Raw genomic sequence first — 16,923 nt, 5'->3', positions numbered from 1 at the left:
TTATTAATTTAAAATGAAGAAAATTTTAATCAAAAGATAATTTATTAAGTGATAAGAATAGATCAATTATAAACACACAAGTGGGAATGACCTTAATAAAAAAATAAGGGTAAAAATAAAGAAACTTAACAAAAAAATACAATCAATTGTCACGTGTATTCTCTTAATTCACTTAATCAAGAAAGTAAAATATCTAAAAATGCCCTTATAAGAACTGTCAAAATTTGAAATTTTCCTTTATATATAATAATAATATATATAGTAATAATTAATTTTGAAATACCTAATTGTAAAATTAATTCTTTTGAGATAACTTTATCCTAATCAAACATCACTAACCTTATTGATAAGGGCGTCAAGTTGGACAAGTAAATGTGGACGGAAGGATTAGCGCCAAGTTTCATCTGATATGTTGGGATTTGGGACTTTACCATGACTTGTGTCTTCCTCCCTGAAGACAACTCTGTCCTTTTACATATAACAACCAAATAAGGAAAACAAGAAACCCATTAACTCTAACTCTGTATACTTGTTCCAACACTCCTCTGGTCACTGTAAGTCTTCTTAGTTTCAAATTTTTGTTTCTTGAGACAATTAGGATTATCCCCCTTTATAAAAGTGTGGAGTGTTTTAGATGTTTATGTTAAAAGGAAGGATTTGATTTGTTTTGTTTGTTTTCTTTACTTTCCAAGTGATGTTGTTTTTTGTTTTCATTTCTGTTGTGATTGCATTCTTGCAATTTTTACATGTTAATTCTTGTTATGGTCAAGAATCCTCAACCTCTCTACCTCCTTAGCGAGTGGTAACGTCTGCATACACTCTATCCCGTTAATATGGGTCAGACCCGTTGGACTGTTCCGATCCAGCCTGTAATATGATAAGATTGGGTTACTATTTTTACAGGCCGTTTAAAAGTAAGGCTATTTAGCTTGGCTCAAACAAGCCTGTAGACCCACGGGGCTTGAGCAATATGAGCTGGACTGGCTTGCGCGCCAAACAAAAATGATTAAAAAATAGAATAGAGTACTAAGAATAACAAAAAGAGTCCAAATTTAAAGTCTATTTAGATCATCATAGATATTTAAATATTAATTGTGTTTATAAAATATATAAACAATTAAAATATAAAATACTAAATTTTTTAAGGAATCAGGTATATTGGTAGTATTGAACACGCCTTAAGTGCCATGAGAGTATTTTTTTTAAAGGGGTCATTTTCACATTTAATTAATTAAATATTGACATTTTATTGTGTTTTATTGTGATCTATTGAAATAAAATTAGGTTAATTTTGTTATTTAGCTAGTTATATTCTTACTCAATAATTGCTTAGTTTGTTTCTCTAACATCTCTATTTGGTTTGAATTTAGTTTCAAGAGTTATTTAATTTCATAGATTATTAGGATTTCTTTGTAAATTTGAGACTTGATTTACAAATAGTAACTTCATGTAATATTATATTATAAATATTTATGTAATTAACATTTTAAATTAAGATTATAAAAATAATATATTTTAAAAAGTGGGCTAGTTCGTGGAGGCCTGCAACCCACAAAGTGATGGATTGGGTTTGCTGTTTTCTGGCCTGTCATCTTGATGGGCCAGCCCAACCTGCCCGTTAAACTCCAGTGCCAGTATGGTCTAGCGTGGATGGGCTGGGACAACCTGTATTGACAACTCTGTACCCTTCAACTCCCCAGTCTCTATACCTCCTTAGCTAGTGGTAATGTCTCTATACACACTATCCTTCCTAGATCCTACTTGTGGGATAAATCTCCAGTCTCTCTACCTCCCTAGCTAGTGGTAACGTCTGTGTACACTTTATCCTTCCGAGACCCTGCTTGTGGGATTAAAATCCCCAGTCTCTCTACCTCCCTAGCTAGGGGTAACGTCTGTGTACACTCTACTCTTCATAGACCCCACTTGTGGGATTAAAATCTCAGTCTCTCTACCTCCCTAGCTAGGGGTAACCTCTGCGTACACTCTACCATCTCTCGACCCCACTTGTGGGATTACACTTGATATGTTGTTGTTGATCAAGAAATCCCCAGCCTCTCTACCTCTCCCTACCTAATGGTAATGTATGCGGACACTCTTATCCTCCCCCGGCGTCCCCTTGTGGGGTCTACACCGGGTATGTTTGTTGTTGTTGATCAAGTAATCCATCTGAGTCAACCCTTAGGACCAACAAAAGCCTTTAGCGCCTGTTTGGTCGTAGATTTTGAAGTTGAGCTTGAAATTTGAAAATTGAGTTTTTGAAGTTGTGATTTTTGGAATCTAAACTTGTGTTTGGACAGGCATGTTACTAGAAAAAAGAATCGAGTTTTTGCAAGTGGGAACGCCCAAAAACCCAAATTGGGAACTTGAAAATATTGAAGCTGATTAAATTTTATGGTCAAACAGATATTTGAAGATAAATTTTCAAAGTCTGATCTAAAAATTTATCATCAAACGCTAGCTAACACTTAGAGATAATGGGCTGCTTACTGCTCGTCGACTTAAATATCAGGCTTAATTCACTTGACATAATCTTGGAACCTGTGACTTACCCCAAGTTCCTTAACCTTTGCTTGAACCAAGTCCTAGGGCATAGAGAAAGCATGTTCCCCTTGAGCTAATTACCCATTTTAAAGTGATCACTCTAAATGTTCGTAAAGTGTAGTGGAGTAGTATTTCAAATTCAAACATGTAAACCCTTTATATAGTTGAAATCCTACACAAATAGCCGATCATCCATATATTTTGAAGGTAATTATATATGAAATGCTATTTAAGAATTTTTTTTGTATGGTCTCCAACTGATGCCCCTTTAGAGCGCGACTAATTTGGATTTGCATTAGAAGTCACACTTTGGGGATAAAATGCTCCCTTTGGAGCAACTTCATTCCAATGGCTCTAATACGAGACTTCTGGTTAGGGATGCATGGCATACGCCATACTTACTATCCCACGTAAGATTTTCATTGTGCAAGGAATGCTAGTGTTTTATTTGAAAAAACAAGGGTATATCCATGATTGACTAAATTACTATAAATTGTAATGAAATTATCTAAACATAAATGGAAAATTAGAAACAATACAAAATTCAATGTTTGGATATTCCATTATATAAGGGTTAAGTACTTGATTTTTAAAATGAAAGAAGTTTATCATGGCTGAGTCATATAATTTAGAGGAAAGAGGAATTTACTCGGATGTTAATTATATACAATTCGACGGGGCTACAATTTATCTGTAAAAACAGCATTAGCTTGGAGGAACTATGCCCATCTACGTGTTTGACATTTGGATTACACCTACTGCAGTCACTTGTATTCGAGGATTTTGTTATTGCTCCTGATGTCAGTTTCCAAGCTATAATGTAGTTCCTGGTATTTTTGTATCTTGGCGCTCATTCTTTTGAATACTTGAAACAGAAAAGATTGAACTTTGTCAGTATTTGCTTAGAAGTTATGGGGAATATGCTTAGCTATTATAGTTACAGCATTTGTTGAATGACTTTGACTTGTAACACTTTCAGCATGTGCAATCTCTAACGTGAAATTGCTTTTGCCCTGCTTTTGCGTCTGCATTATTGAATAGTTTTTGCATTGCATTTGTTAGGACTTTGGATAATCACGTCTCCATTTGTAAATTAATGTGGCTGATTTCATGATCTATGTTTAATCATACTGAATTTATCTTTGTAGTCCTGTTTGAAAATTAAAAATATGGTTACTGAAATTCTCACATGAATTGACAAGTTTTACGTTGGCTGCCAACCTATCACAATCTTCCTCCCTTATCAGGGTTTGAGACCAACAATGTAAGCAAGCTCACGCAGGTAGTGTTTTAGACGTATTCTAAGACTTAAGAGTCATTTTTATTTCATTTTGTGTGATGATGATATGATATGAGGCTATGAGCTTAAATGAAGAAATGTGGATTCATATTGCCAGGCATAGTTGTTGTTGTGCTGAAATTCTCATAAACTAGAATATGTGCAGGACTTGCACAAACAAAGATAGAACCTCCTCCCATATGCTACCAAATGGCATCTCAAGTTAACCACAAAGAAGAGACATTTGATTCACATTTTCCACGGATGCATCAAGTTAATTTTACCCCAGCAACGAAATTTGGATCTGAATCAAAACCTTGTGCTGCTGTTCCTATTCGTTCTGTTGCCCCGACAGGTGAACAAAACGTGAATGCCAAGTTCAAGGCCAAATCACAGAAGATTAAGAAAAACATGCCACCTATGAAGGGAATTCGTGAAACTGTATCGAAACTTTTGAAAGTGGAACGGCCTGAAAATAAGTCCTCTGCATCTAAGAAAACTAAAGGAGAATCTAGATGTGGAGAGGCCACCGTAACAAAGAAGCCAAAGTCAGTTGCTAGTGCTGATTTTTCTGGCCTACCACCACCGTTTTGTTCCTGTACAGGTGTTTCTAGAAAGTGCTACAAATGTGGTGGTGGGTGGCAATCATCATGCTGTACCACCTCCTTATCTGAGTATCCCCTCCCATGGAATCCCTCAAAACCTGGGTATCGTCTGACTGGGAGAAAAATGAGTAATGGAGCATATAATAAGCTTCTTTTTACTCTTGCAACTGAAGGTTGTGATCTTTCTAATCCAGTTGACCTGAAGAACCATTGGGCAAAACATGGTAGTAACAAATTTACTACTATCAAGTAAACACGAGGAAAGCTGACTGAAACGTATGCATCAACTGTATTATGTATATATTATTTACTCTCCAATTGTTGTTTCCTCGGGTAAGCATTGTAGGAACCTTGGGGTTGGTTATTAATATGTCGAACTTAGTACTGATAAATTCTGGTAATATCATGCTTCGTTGTATGTCTTTGGATGCTTCTTCTGTTCTAACAAAAGTATGGCATTCTTGCTCTCACGTTGTGTTTTGTTTAGTCTCAACATTTAGCATGGGATGTTGTGTTTGCATGTCAGCGGTGACTAGTGAGTATCAGATTTTCTGTCCGGTAGCTTGTTTCCAAGTAGATAATGCAGAAACTACTGGGAAAAGAAATTCATTTCACCTTTTATTATCCATGTTACAACTCTCAACACATTTCCAGCTACAAATAAATACATAGCAAAGTGTGTTTTCTCATTTATGGGGAATTATCTACCATGAAACTGAAACATGAAAGTGGGGAAGAAGTCGGCAAATAAAATTTCAGGGATGAGAGGGGAAACAACAAGGTACAACAGATGATTCTGGTGCCTAGCTGTTTATAGAGTTTTGTGAAAGTTTAGGCCTTTGCAGCTGTGACTGGAGCTCCAGCTCTGCTGGCAACGATTTGCTCGTAGAGGTCTCTGATCTTCAAACCAACAATGGTCTGGAAGAAACCTGTTCCATTGTTGCTGCCAGGGAAGTCGGCATGCTTCAACATTTGTTGAGTAACTTCACCATAGAATTTGGTGGAGAGGTTGCTCAAATGACTTTCTACATAGATGAGCTCATCTAATCTGTCAAATTGGCCGTCCATCTCCAAGACAGATACCTGTACATTGGAAGAAAAGCAGATGCTTAAAATCAGGCATGAACTCTGCGTTAGCCAGGTAAATTTTCTAGCATGTTGTCTGCGAGAATTATGATGTGTCATTAAGAGGTATTGAGAAGAAGCTTTAACGTTTAGTGTTTATCTATATATAATATTAGCTTGAAAAACAAAATACTCTAGCCTAATTCGACATGTGTTAGCTTGCTTGCTTACATTGTTGGTCCCGAACTGGGATAAAGGATGGTCAGTAGGTTGATGACTAGCAAAACACTAGTCAATTTATGATGTGAATCCTCACTATACAAAGCTAACTTTTCTAGCCTGACTAGTAATTGCAACTAATGTCCTGGCAATTGAGTTCCTCGGGTCGAGTCTAGACAGGTGGAAAAGAAACAGTTTACCATCTGACGGACACCGTTAACAGTCTAGCACAAATTGATCCAACCTAAACCAGCATACTCTTAATGCTCATTGCAAAACTACAAGACATACACTGTTATTATGTGTCCTATACTTGCGGATTCCCGTTTTCTTTAAGGTAGCTCAGGGGGGCGCTCCTCTTCGGCAAGAGGAAGTTGCTTGCCTTCTCGATCATTCCCTTTGTCCCTCATTCTTCAAGAATAAGGGAGAACCTTTTCAAGTTTTTCTTTGTATCACCGAGACACCAGAAGGCCCAGCCATATGTACACTGTTATTATGTGTCCTATACTTGCGGATTCCCGTTTTCTTTAAGGTTGCTCAGGGGGGCGCTCCTCTTCGGCAAGAGGAAGTTGCTTGCCTTCTCGATCATTCCCTTTGTCCCTCATTCTTCAAGAATAAGGGAGAACCTTTTCAAGTTTTTCTTTGTATCACCGAGACACCAGAAGGCCCAGCCATATGTACCTTCGGAGCCCCAGGTCATCCAAATCAGAATAAAACAAGCACCTATGACTAAGGGGAATGATATGTCGACCACACGGCAAGAGAATTGATTGATTAGTATCATAAAGTTTTGACAAGAGAAAGAATGCATCATATACCTCATTGCCAAAGTAGGTGTCAGGGCCATAGGTAAACTTGATGCCAGGGTAAGAACAAGTCAACTTCCTACCACAAGGAATCCATGAGATTGTGGAGCCTTCATCAAACAGGTAAACTGGATTGAAGTTTTTCACTCCTTCCTTCATTATCAATTTCACTCTCAATACTTTGCCTTCATTGTCATCTGGGATGAGCTGAGTTGGTAGCACTTCAATAACTGCATCTGCATATTGCTTTTGCGGATCTGCACCAAAATACAAAAAGTTTACTACTTTACTAGTCCTATTCATCTTCGTTCATTAACCATGTAATTTAACCATTCTATGTTGCTCGGACTCTCCAAATATGTAGTCACACGTGTCAAATCCTCCAAAAATGCATAGCTTTTGGAGGATCCTATACACTCGCTGCTACTTTTTTTGAAGAGTCGAGCAACATTGCTAATTATTGTTTCAAGGGGAAGTACTCCACCAATGTAAGCATCAAAATCTGGTTTCCTGGCTTCAATACTGGCCTTAATGCTCTCAAGGCTGTGTCCCCTCTCAGCCATATCCCTCTGCATTTTCAAGATATACACTTTTAGGTCACACAGAACCAGTATCGTGCTATGCATTGACAACATAAATGATATTTACACAATCAGGTCACGTATGAGTTAGTTACAGGTAACATTATAGTGATAGTTACCTGGATCTTCCAAGCAAACTTAACCTCATTGCTGATATCCAAGTAGATACTGAAGTCCAAGAGCTCTCTCACACGCTCATCAAACCTATATACCATAGAAAATAAAAAATAATTAATTAGATTTACTAAACTATCACGTTACGAATTTTGGTTGAATTCACTAATTTTGAATTTGTACAAATTAGATAGTACCTAATAATGTTAAAGAATTAGAATCTCGACCTTTAAACTTCAAATCTTAGTTCTAGATGACTACATCTCAATCAAGTCAAGTTAAAAATTAACAATGGCACGTTAGAGGAAACAAACAAATATATTAGGCCTAAAGGGTACCGGACACCTAATGAAAATTTTTTTAAAAAAATGCATTTTCTTATTTTTTTTTTCGATCAATAATGCTGAAAAGCCATTATAATATATGATATGTCTGCTGAAATTGTTGCACGAGCATAATCTACCAAACTGAATGATCCCATACTTCCTTTTTTGTGGGAGTGAGTTAAGAAGGAAAAATTTTACTCCCTCCGTTCATTTTACGTGGCTCACTTTCCCTTTCAAATCCAATAAAAATGTCATCTTATTATAATTAGAAAAAAATTAGATTTAAAATTCCTCTTTTATATGACTACACAAATATCTAAGGATTGTTCTAGATTATAGATTTTAAAAGCTTTTTTTTTTTTTTCCTTAAGCACAATATCAAGTCAAAGATTGTCAAATAAAATGAGATGGAGGGAGTAGATTTTTATGCAAAGTGACCTTTAACTCCGCAACCAAACATTTTGATGGGATATACATAAAAGAAAAAGGCATTTTAGCTCCTCTAATTGAATAATAGTTATGATCGTGGAGTTTCATATTGTACAAATAATATTGTAAGATAATATCATCATTATTTCATTTATAAAATTTATCCTCATTATTATAACACTATCCATTTCCTTCATCTTTCTTTATTTAAGGATTATTATTTACTAACAAACAGATGATAATTCTAATGGCTCAACAGAGACGGGGAAAATTATGGCAACAACATATTCAAGATAATCTCACAAACTATTCACCATTGTCATTCAAGATAAAAAAGTATAATGTATATGTTTGGTTACACAAAGACAAGTAGAACCAAAGTTTTTTTCTTAACCCCAAAAAACTAAAGATTTTGAATATGTGGAGAAAGCAAAGTTTTTTTTTTCTGTGTGTCAGCATTAGAAAGAGAAAAACATCATTGCATTTCTTCAAAAAATTGAAAAATAACATATACATCAAGAGTGTAATTTTTATATATTGGCAGTAAAAATATTTTTTGTATATTACGTGGACCATTTAAAAGTTAAATATATAAATAAGTATTATAACAAGTGAAATTAACAACTCAAAAGTAAGTCAAGTAATCTTTTTTCATTTCTTTGTTCAATTTTATGTGACATTTTAGTTTTTAATCTATCCAACAAAAAACAAGATGGAATTTTGTTTATTTAGAAATACATTAGTTTGACTTTTCATTTTACCGTTATTAACATAATTCAGTAGCCATATAAATGTATACAATATGTTTTAGATCAGAAATTTATAAAAATCTTTCTTTTTTCTCAAACTTCCACCTCCAATCAAACAAGGATGGACTACAAAGCTAGAGATTGCAGTTCAACAAAACTCAATAACTTTAACTCGAATCCAATAATTATATTTAAAGATTCAGATAAATAAACTTTCTTTCTTTTCTTTTGAATAAATTTTGGGAGATAAATAAACTATCAAGACCCAAGTAATAAGTTGCATTTTCTAGCCTCCAGAACTCATAAACTCAAAATCTCACTTCCACGAACAAATTATTATACTATATATAATAGCGAAAACTCAAGACACTGTCAGTATATATAAGTTAAGTGGAGTACTTACATGGGGTGTAAACCTTCAATGACAAGAATCTTTGGTGGCTTAATGAGCTCAGGAGGATCAAGAAGACCAGTAACATGATTATAAATAGGCTTATCAACAGCAACACCTTCTTTAATAGCCTTAACTTGTTCATACATAAGATCAAAATCATTAGCTCTAGGATCAAGAGCAGTAACCCCTTTTTCCTTCCTTCCAGTTCTATCAAGTGAATGATAATCATCAAGACAAATAACAGTAGTCATGTCTGATATCAATGTGTTTGAATCTGGATTCCCACCTTTTGGTGGCTCAGCAGCACCACCAAATACACTTGTTAATCTCCTCATAAATGTACTTTTACCACAACCTGAATCAGCTGCTAAACCAATAACAACTGTCTTCTCATCACCACCAGCTGAACATGTTATGATATTATTACTTGTGGAGATTCTTGTTTTGTTGTTTGTTCTTTTTGTGTAGAAAATTACTTGTTTTTGGTGAAATCTTAAGTGGGATTTTGATGGGGTGGAGATTGAACATGTTGAGTTCAGTGATTGAGCTGTGTACACTGTACATACTGCCATATTTTCTTGATTTTTCCTCTCAGTTTCTTGAGAGGTCGTTCTTTTTTTCTGTTTTCTAGAGAGAAAGAGATAGAATTATGGAGGCTCTTTCTGATAGAGCTACAGATTAAGGTGTGACATGTAATGAAAGAATGTGTATTGATTTATTTTTATTTTTTTGGTTTTTAGGATATTTTTGTCCTGGCACTAGGAAAAAATATGTGAGGCACACAAAATTTGTAAGAAGTAAAGATGTATGGTTATGGTTAGAAGAAAACATATGGCAGTTTTGTTTGGGTTTAATATGTGACTACCTATGGTTTTGTACAAATTTAGAGGTAATTTTGAGCGGCTAAAACTTACTTAAAAAATATTATTGTATTTGTGTTGAATTTTAAAAAATGCATTAGTTTTGACAAATGTGACACGCATTCTTCAGCAGAGAATTCACTATTTACTTTGTCAAGTTGATATACATGTATTATACACTTGACGACTTCTTTTAGTTTAAGTGATTAGCGGTTATTTAAATTAATTCTTTTAGATAATTATTTTAAGGCTAAGAATAAAGATCTAGGACATGGTTGTAATTTTTCAACTTATTTGTGGATGTAATTGTAACTTGGAGAAACACACCCACTCCCTTACCCCTAATTGATGTAGAAAACAAGAAAATATATATTTTTTTCTCTTCAATTTTTTATTTTTTTTTCTGTTATAAGGATTGAAGATGATGGGTTGATGATGTTTGTGATAGATAAAGGAATGGGGAAAAGCTTTGGTGGTGATTTATTTCAGTTTGGATATTTGCTAGGACACGTGGCAGCAAGATAATGGCATGAAATAAGATGAGGAGAAGGAAGGGTGTGGAGGAGAATGTGTAATCCAAATTCAAAGAATTTTGGGCACTGCTTTGTATTGAATTCACCAGAGATAGTTGTTTGGATGATAGGTATTCTTTATTTTAAATTTAAGATTCGTGAGTTTTAGTAATCAAGGAAGTAAAAAGTTTAAATTACATAAATTCATATAGAAATTCTAGATTTTGCTTAGAGTCGCGATACATCACGGGACCGGAAAGATATATCATGGAACGGGCTAAGTAATGTATCGTGATCATCATTGAATCGGCAAAGTAATGTATCGCGACCCTAAGTAATGTATTACAAAATTCAGGAATTTATATATTATTTTGAAAACAGTTGGGATGGAATGTAATTAGGTGCTAAACAATTGGGATTTATTAAATTTATCCTAAAAAAAAAAAATGGAGCTTTGTATTGAATATTTTTACTTGATATTCTTACAAGTCCTTGGAAGGTTAATTGTGAAGATTAAGGTGATTTGATGGGTGAATAAGTTTTATCAAGATTTTTTTAATGTTGGATTATAATATACGATTATTTAGTGAATATGTTTTTATCAATTGATTTTAGTTTATTGAACAAAAATTGAGATTTACTAAGTATAATAAACTATGTGTTATATTTTGTATGAGATAAATTGAGATAAATTTTTATTTCGATATTTTGTAAAAGACTTTGAAAAAGAAGTGCGGAGAAGATCATCTTTCTGATTTGGGTATTTAATATCGTAATTATTATCTCATATTTGATATCAGATAAAAATAATACTATGCTTATGATATAAATTATCCCAAAATTGCTACTCTAAAATCAAAAGTTTAATCAAATGCAGAATAAAATTACTCTAGTATGTTATCTAGAGATTAACATCGATACAAAGAAAGCTTCCTTATTCAACACAAGAGTATGTTTTGCTTCAATTATTTAGCCTAATGCATCAAGTAATTAAATTAATCTCATAATTTTTGTTTAGTAAAGGTATCAGAAATCTTGGAATGTATGTTTATACAATTGAAAGTGACTCAATTTAAGCACCTATTAAACAATGAAAACCAAACTTTTAGGACCTATTTTTTCTTGTTTATTAACATGACTAAAATAGGATTCCATGAATGAATTTGTTCGCAACCGTTCTTTTTACTCTACTTATATCACTTAAAGTTCAATTATATTTTCGATCATCGTTATTTTTAATTTTCACTGTATTTGAATTGAAAGATTTGATACTCTTCACTCGATTTAAAGTTCTAACTATTTGAATTCGCACCATGTGAAGTATGTTGAGAGATAGAAGTGTTACCTATGGACAATTGTTATTACAATATTTATTTTTAAAAAAAAAAACACCTGAATTCACAACACTAGAAGTAAAAGTCAACCTAAAAAAATATAAGAGAATCTCCATTCTAACTCCTTTCAGAGATTTAATTTACAGACACAAAGTTTATAGTTAATTGTTATTACTGATTATAGCAATAACGATCTTGGGGAGGAAATTGATGATATTATCTGAATACGCTTCATTAACAAAGCGGAGATCGAGAAAAAAATAGTTTCTTTTATAGATCAAATATGTCAATTCAGAAATTACTTAGTATATAAATTTTAATAATCTTGATGTCACATAAGAGAGTTTCATAAGTGTGTCACATTCTTTCAAAACAAATTGTGTATCGTCTGATTTGCAACCTCTATTGCTCCTAGATAGCACTAGTATGAGTTCAGTCTCAATACAAATTTAATTAATTTTATAGGAAAAATTCGGCCTAAAAAGTTAAATATTTGTATGATTGAAAAACATTAAATACAACTAGTAAACACTGATAGATGACATGAAGTAATTCAAAACCTAACCAAACCCTTGTTAATTGATTTAATATGCTGCATGCATTTAACTAACCTACAATTTTGACATTTATTTTTTTTTTGGAGTGTGGTAAATGTGATAAACACAAGAAATTTCACTAATACTAAGGAAGAGTAAATATAAGGGTATATAGAAAATTAATTCGGGAGAGTTAATCATGAAATTACTTCCTTTTGGCTTTTTACTTCTCACTACTTTTCTCTTCATTCACTATACTAAAAATAAATATCAAACGATATTTGTTCAATTTGAAAAAGCAATGATAATTTGTCCTTTTCTAATCATTTTACACTTGATATTAAATATTATTCATCATTCAATGCATTTCCTCGATATATTACATTTATTATATTTAAAAGGTAATACAGTAAATTTACTTCTATTATTTATTGTTTCTTAACATGTGTGTCAAGTCAATAGTGGACAAGTATTTTTAAGCAGAAAAAGTAATTAAATTTTTATTTTTACTTGTCATTTTTGATAAATCAAGAAATGATTTTTTTTTCCTATTATACACTTAGGGGTCGTTTGGTAGAGTGCATAAGAATAATGTAAAATATGGTGTATTAGTAATACTTGTATTAGCTAGATTTGCATTAGTTATACTTGCATTTTTCTTATGTCGTATTTGGTTTGGTGTATTATATTTTAACATGAATTGTATAATTTTTTTTAAATTTTTTTTATAAAAATACCCTCTATATATATGGTAAAAAGGATGTGGAAAAGATTTGGAGGGATAATTATGTCTTAATCGTGATAATGCATGCATTAGAACCCATTGCATTACTAATATCATGGATTTTGAGATATTAATAATACACTCCTTAGTGATGAGGTAAGTAATCCCACGTATATGATGGAATAACTAATTCTGAAATAACTAATCCCGAAATAACTTGTTCCCAACCAAACGACCCTATGTATTACAATCACTTAGCATTGAGTTAATGCCTTAAAAAATGTATAAAAAATAAAAGAAAAAAGGGATGTTGCTATTTCCAACAAAGTGGTATCAGAGCGTTGGTTGTTGTTGATTGTCGATTTGAACGATGAAGGCAAATATGAGCAAGATGTGTGTTTCATACTTGGAAAGGCATGATGAAAGATCTTTTTGTCGAGAAAATGCATTTACCTGTGTTTGCATCTACTAAACCTCAATCTATGATAGATGAGGATTGGAAATTTGAGCACTTACAGGTTTGTAGCTATATCAAACAATGGGTTGAAGATAATGTTAGAAATCATATTGTGAATGAGACACATGCCAGAAGTTTGTGGGACAAGCTCGAGACACTTTATGCTTCGAAGACTGACAATAACAAGTTGTTCCTACTTAAGCAATTGATGAATATCAGGTATAAAGAGGGCAGTCCTATTTCTGATCATATTAATGATTTTCAGGGTGTCCTTGACCAGTTGTTCGAAATGGATATAAAATTCGATGAAGAAATTCAGGGACTTTGGCTTCTTAATACTCTGCCTGACTCTTGAAAAACTCTTTGAGTTTCTTTGACTAATTCTGCTCCTGGTGGTATTATAACTATGGAATATGTTAAGAGTGGTGTCTTGAAAGAAGAGATGAGAAGAAGATCCCAGGTCTCATCTTCTTCATCTTCACACTCTGATGTTTTGGTTACTGAAGAGAGGGGGAGAAACAAGTCCAGGGGTTCAGATGATAGGGATAAAAGTAGAAGCAAGTCAAGGTCCAAATTCAAGAATGTTACATGTGACTATTGCAAAAAAGGGGGGGCATATCATGAAATATTGCTACAAGCATAAGAGAGATATGAGACGGCAAAATAAAGAAGGCGATAATAAAAATCGTGTTACCGTTGTTACTAATTTTGATCTTCTTATTTCTTGTGGTGAGAATGTCATTAATCTTGTTCGTGATGAGTCTAGCTGGTTTATAGATTCTGGTGCTACTTCTCATGTTACGCCAAAGAAGGAATTATTTTCTTCTTATACTCCAGGTAATTTTGGGATGTTGAAAATGGGCAATAATGATGAAGTTAAAGTACTTGGCATTGGCACTATTTGTTTGAAAAGTAATAATGGTTCCAAAATAGTTCTAAACAATGTTAAGCATGCTCCAGATGTTTGCCTGAATTTGATTTCTGTAGGAAACCTTGATGATGAGGGTTATGTTAACACCCTTGGTGCAAGCCAGTGGAAGCTTACTAGAAGTTCAATGATTGTGGCTCAAAGTGACAAGTTGTCTAACTTGTACATATTTCAGGGCTCTGCTTCTACAGGCTTGATAAACTTGGTGGAGAATGATACTTCATCAGAGTTGTGGCTTAGAAGGTTGAGTCATATGACTGAGAAGGGGATTGATAGTTTGGCTAAGAAAAATTTGCTTTCTGAAGTGAAAAAAACAAAGTTGAAGAAGTGTGTTCATTGCTTAGCCGGTAAACAGAAAAGAGTTTCTTTTCAGAGTCATCCACCTTCAAGAAATCTTGATTTGCTGGAGTTGGTGCATTCTGATTTGTGTGGTCCTTTTAAAGTAAGGTCTCATGGTGATGCACTTTATTTTTTGAATTTTATTGATGATCATTCTCGCAAACTCTGGATATTTTCTTTGAAGTCCAAGGATAAATGACTTGATGTATTCAAGGATTTTTAGGCCTTGGTTGAGAGACAGACAGTAAAAAAATTAAAATGCATCCGTTCAAATATGGTGGTGAGTATATTAGTCTTTTTGATAGATATTGCAGAGAGCGGGGTATTCGGCATCAGAAAAATCCTTCAAAAACTCCTCAGTTGAATGGTTTAGCAGAGAGGATAAACAGAACTCTAGTTGAGAGGGTTAGATATATGCTTTCAGATGCCAAGCTTTCAGATTCCTTTTGGGCAGAAGCACTTAATACTGCTGCTTATGTTATCAATTTATCTCCTACTGTTGCTTTGAATAGTGATGTCCCTGACAGAGTTTGGTCTGGTAAGAATGTTTCTTATGATCATCTTAGAGTCTTTGGGTGTAAATTTTTTGTGCATGTTCCTAAAGATGAGAGGTTAAAGTTGGATGTTAAATCTAGGCAGTGTATTTTTGTTGGTTATAGTCAAGATGAATTTGGCTATCATTTCTATGATCAGTTGAGAAGAAGCTTGTTAGAAGTTATGATATTGTATTCATTGAAAACCAAATAATTGAAGATTTTGACAAAGCTGAGAAGGTTGATTCTCAGAGTAGTAAGAGTTTAGTTGATGTTGATCCAGTTACTTTGACTACTGCTCTTGAAAAAAATATTCATAATGATGAAAATCAAGTTGATAATGAAAATGATGATAATGTTCAGAATGACCAGCATGTTGTTGTTGATGCTCAGTGCAAGTTGATATGGTTGATCAGCAACCAGTTATTAATACTCTAGAGAGTTATTTTAGACGATCTACTAATGAGAATACCTTCATCTCATTATTCTCCCAGTAAATATGTACTCTTGACTGACGGAGGAGAACCTGAGTGTCTTGATGAGTCCATGGAAAGTGAAGAAAAAGAAAAGTGATTTGATGCTATGAAAGATGAGATTAAATCTTTGCATGATAATCACACCTTTGATTTGGTTAAGCTGCTAATACAAGTCAAAGGGCCATGTATACTTTTGAAGACATCATTGGAGGCCAATGCATAAATACTCAAGACTTGGTTTTGGAGCATTAAAGAAGCACCCTTCATTAAGGGTGTTTTGGGGATTACACTTGTTGGAAAGACACTCCATGACCACCCCTTTCATTAAGGGTATTTTGGCCATTTTGCTATGTAATAAGTTAGCCTATAGATAGTCTTCTATTAGGTTATTTTCTCTTTAAGTTAATTATGGATATTTGAGAGTCATTGAAAGACTTTGTCTTCTCTCTTTGAGAGTGTAATGTAGGGCTTGAAAAATTCAAGTAGTGTAGGGCTTGGAAAAGTCATTATTGATCCTTGCTTAGAAACGATGGTTGTAAGGCGGAGTTGATTTCCTTAGCGGTCACCGTAAGAGTTTGGTGTTGTTATTGTGGGTCTTAGGAGTCTTATCATTTGATACACGATTTGGTTCCTATTTCTTGTAATCTCGTATGTCAAGCTATCTATCTTATTTTATTGTATTTGTTTGTTATCTTGTTTTTCTTAATCTTCATCTCTTTAGGTCATTATTCTACCATTTGGTATCAAGATCCATGTATTAGAGTTGTTCCCACAACTCTAAGTCTTGGATTATTGATTACCTTGAAGAAAATCAACAAAAAAGAGTGTAGAAAATGAAAATCTCACAAAAAAAATTATTAACCCATTTTTGTGTTTGGGCAGAATTTTATAACTTAGATCGACTTAGATTTTATGTGTTTTGTTAGTTTCTAGTGTTAGATCCTTATTCCCTAGCACTAATAGAGTCTAGATCTAAGATTTGAGCAAGATCGGAGTTGTTTTAAGCATTCCACCATTGTTGAACTTATGTTTGAAGCTTTTGGAAGGTGGATTTCGTGTGGTGTGTTGTGGTTGTGACGTTTTGGGATTGATTTTGTGTTATTTGTGCTTATATCG

At 33.7% G+C, this 16,923-nt stretch overlaps 2 protein-coding genes across 2 annotated transcripts; one reads left to right on the top strand and one right to left on the bottom strand.

The window, feature by feature from the left end:
* The first annotated feature begins 285 nt into the window (after positions 1-285).
* LOC107869790 (protein BASIC PENTACYSTEINE7) lies at positions 286-4,895 on the top strand. The gene is made up of 2 exons (XM_016716225.2): positions 286-554; positions 3,987-4,895. Exon 2 carries the CDS (start codon positions 4,031-4,033, stop codon positions 4,676-4,678), a length of 648 nt encoding a protein of 215 aa, XP_016571711.2. The 5' UTR covers positions 286-554; positions 3,987-4,030; the 3' UTR covers positions 4,679-4,895.
* Positions 4,896-5,015: 120 nt separating this feature from the next.
* LOC107869777 (phosphoribulokinase, chloroplastic) lies at positions 5,016-10,386 on the bottom strand. The gene is made up of 5 exons (XM_016716218.2): positions 9,118-10,386; positions 7,216-7,300; positions 7,000-7,084; positions 6,528-6,772; positions 5,016-5,508 (listed from the first exon to the last, which is right to left on the bottom strand). The coding sequence occupies exons 1-5, from the start codon at positions 9,678-9,680 to the stop codon at positions 5,257-5,259; spliced, it is 1,230 nt and encodes a 409-aa protein (XP_016571704.1). The 5' UTR covers positions 9,681-10,386; the 3' UTR covers positions 5,016-5,256.
* Between the last annotated feature and the right edge of the window lie 6,537 nt (positions 10,387-16,923).

The sequence above is a fragment of the Capsicum annuum genome, chromosome 1 (genome assembly GCF_002878395.1).
Source record: "Capsicum annuum cultivar UCD-10X-F1 chromosome 1, UCD10Xv1.1, whole genome shotgun sequence".
NCBI classification, from domain to species: domain Eukaryota; kingdom Viridiplantae; phylum Streptophyta; class Magnoliopsida; order Solanales; family Solanaceae; genus Capsicum; species Capsicum annuum.
The sequence above is the reverse complement of the archived record's forward strand: the minus strand, read 5'-3'. Positions and strand labels throughout refer to the sequence as shown.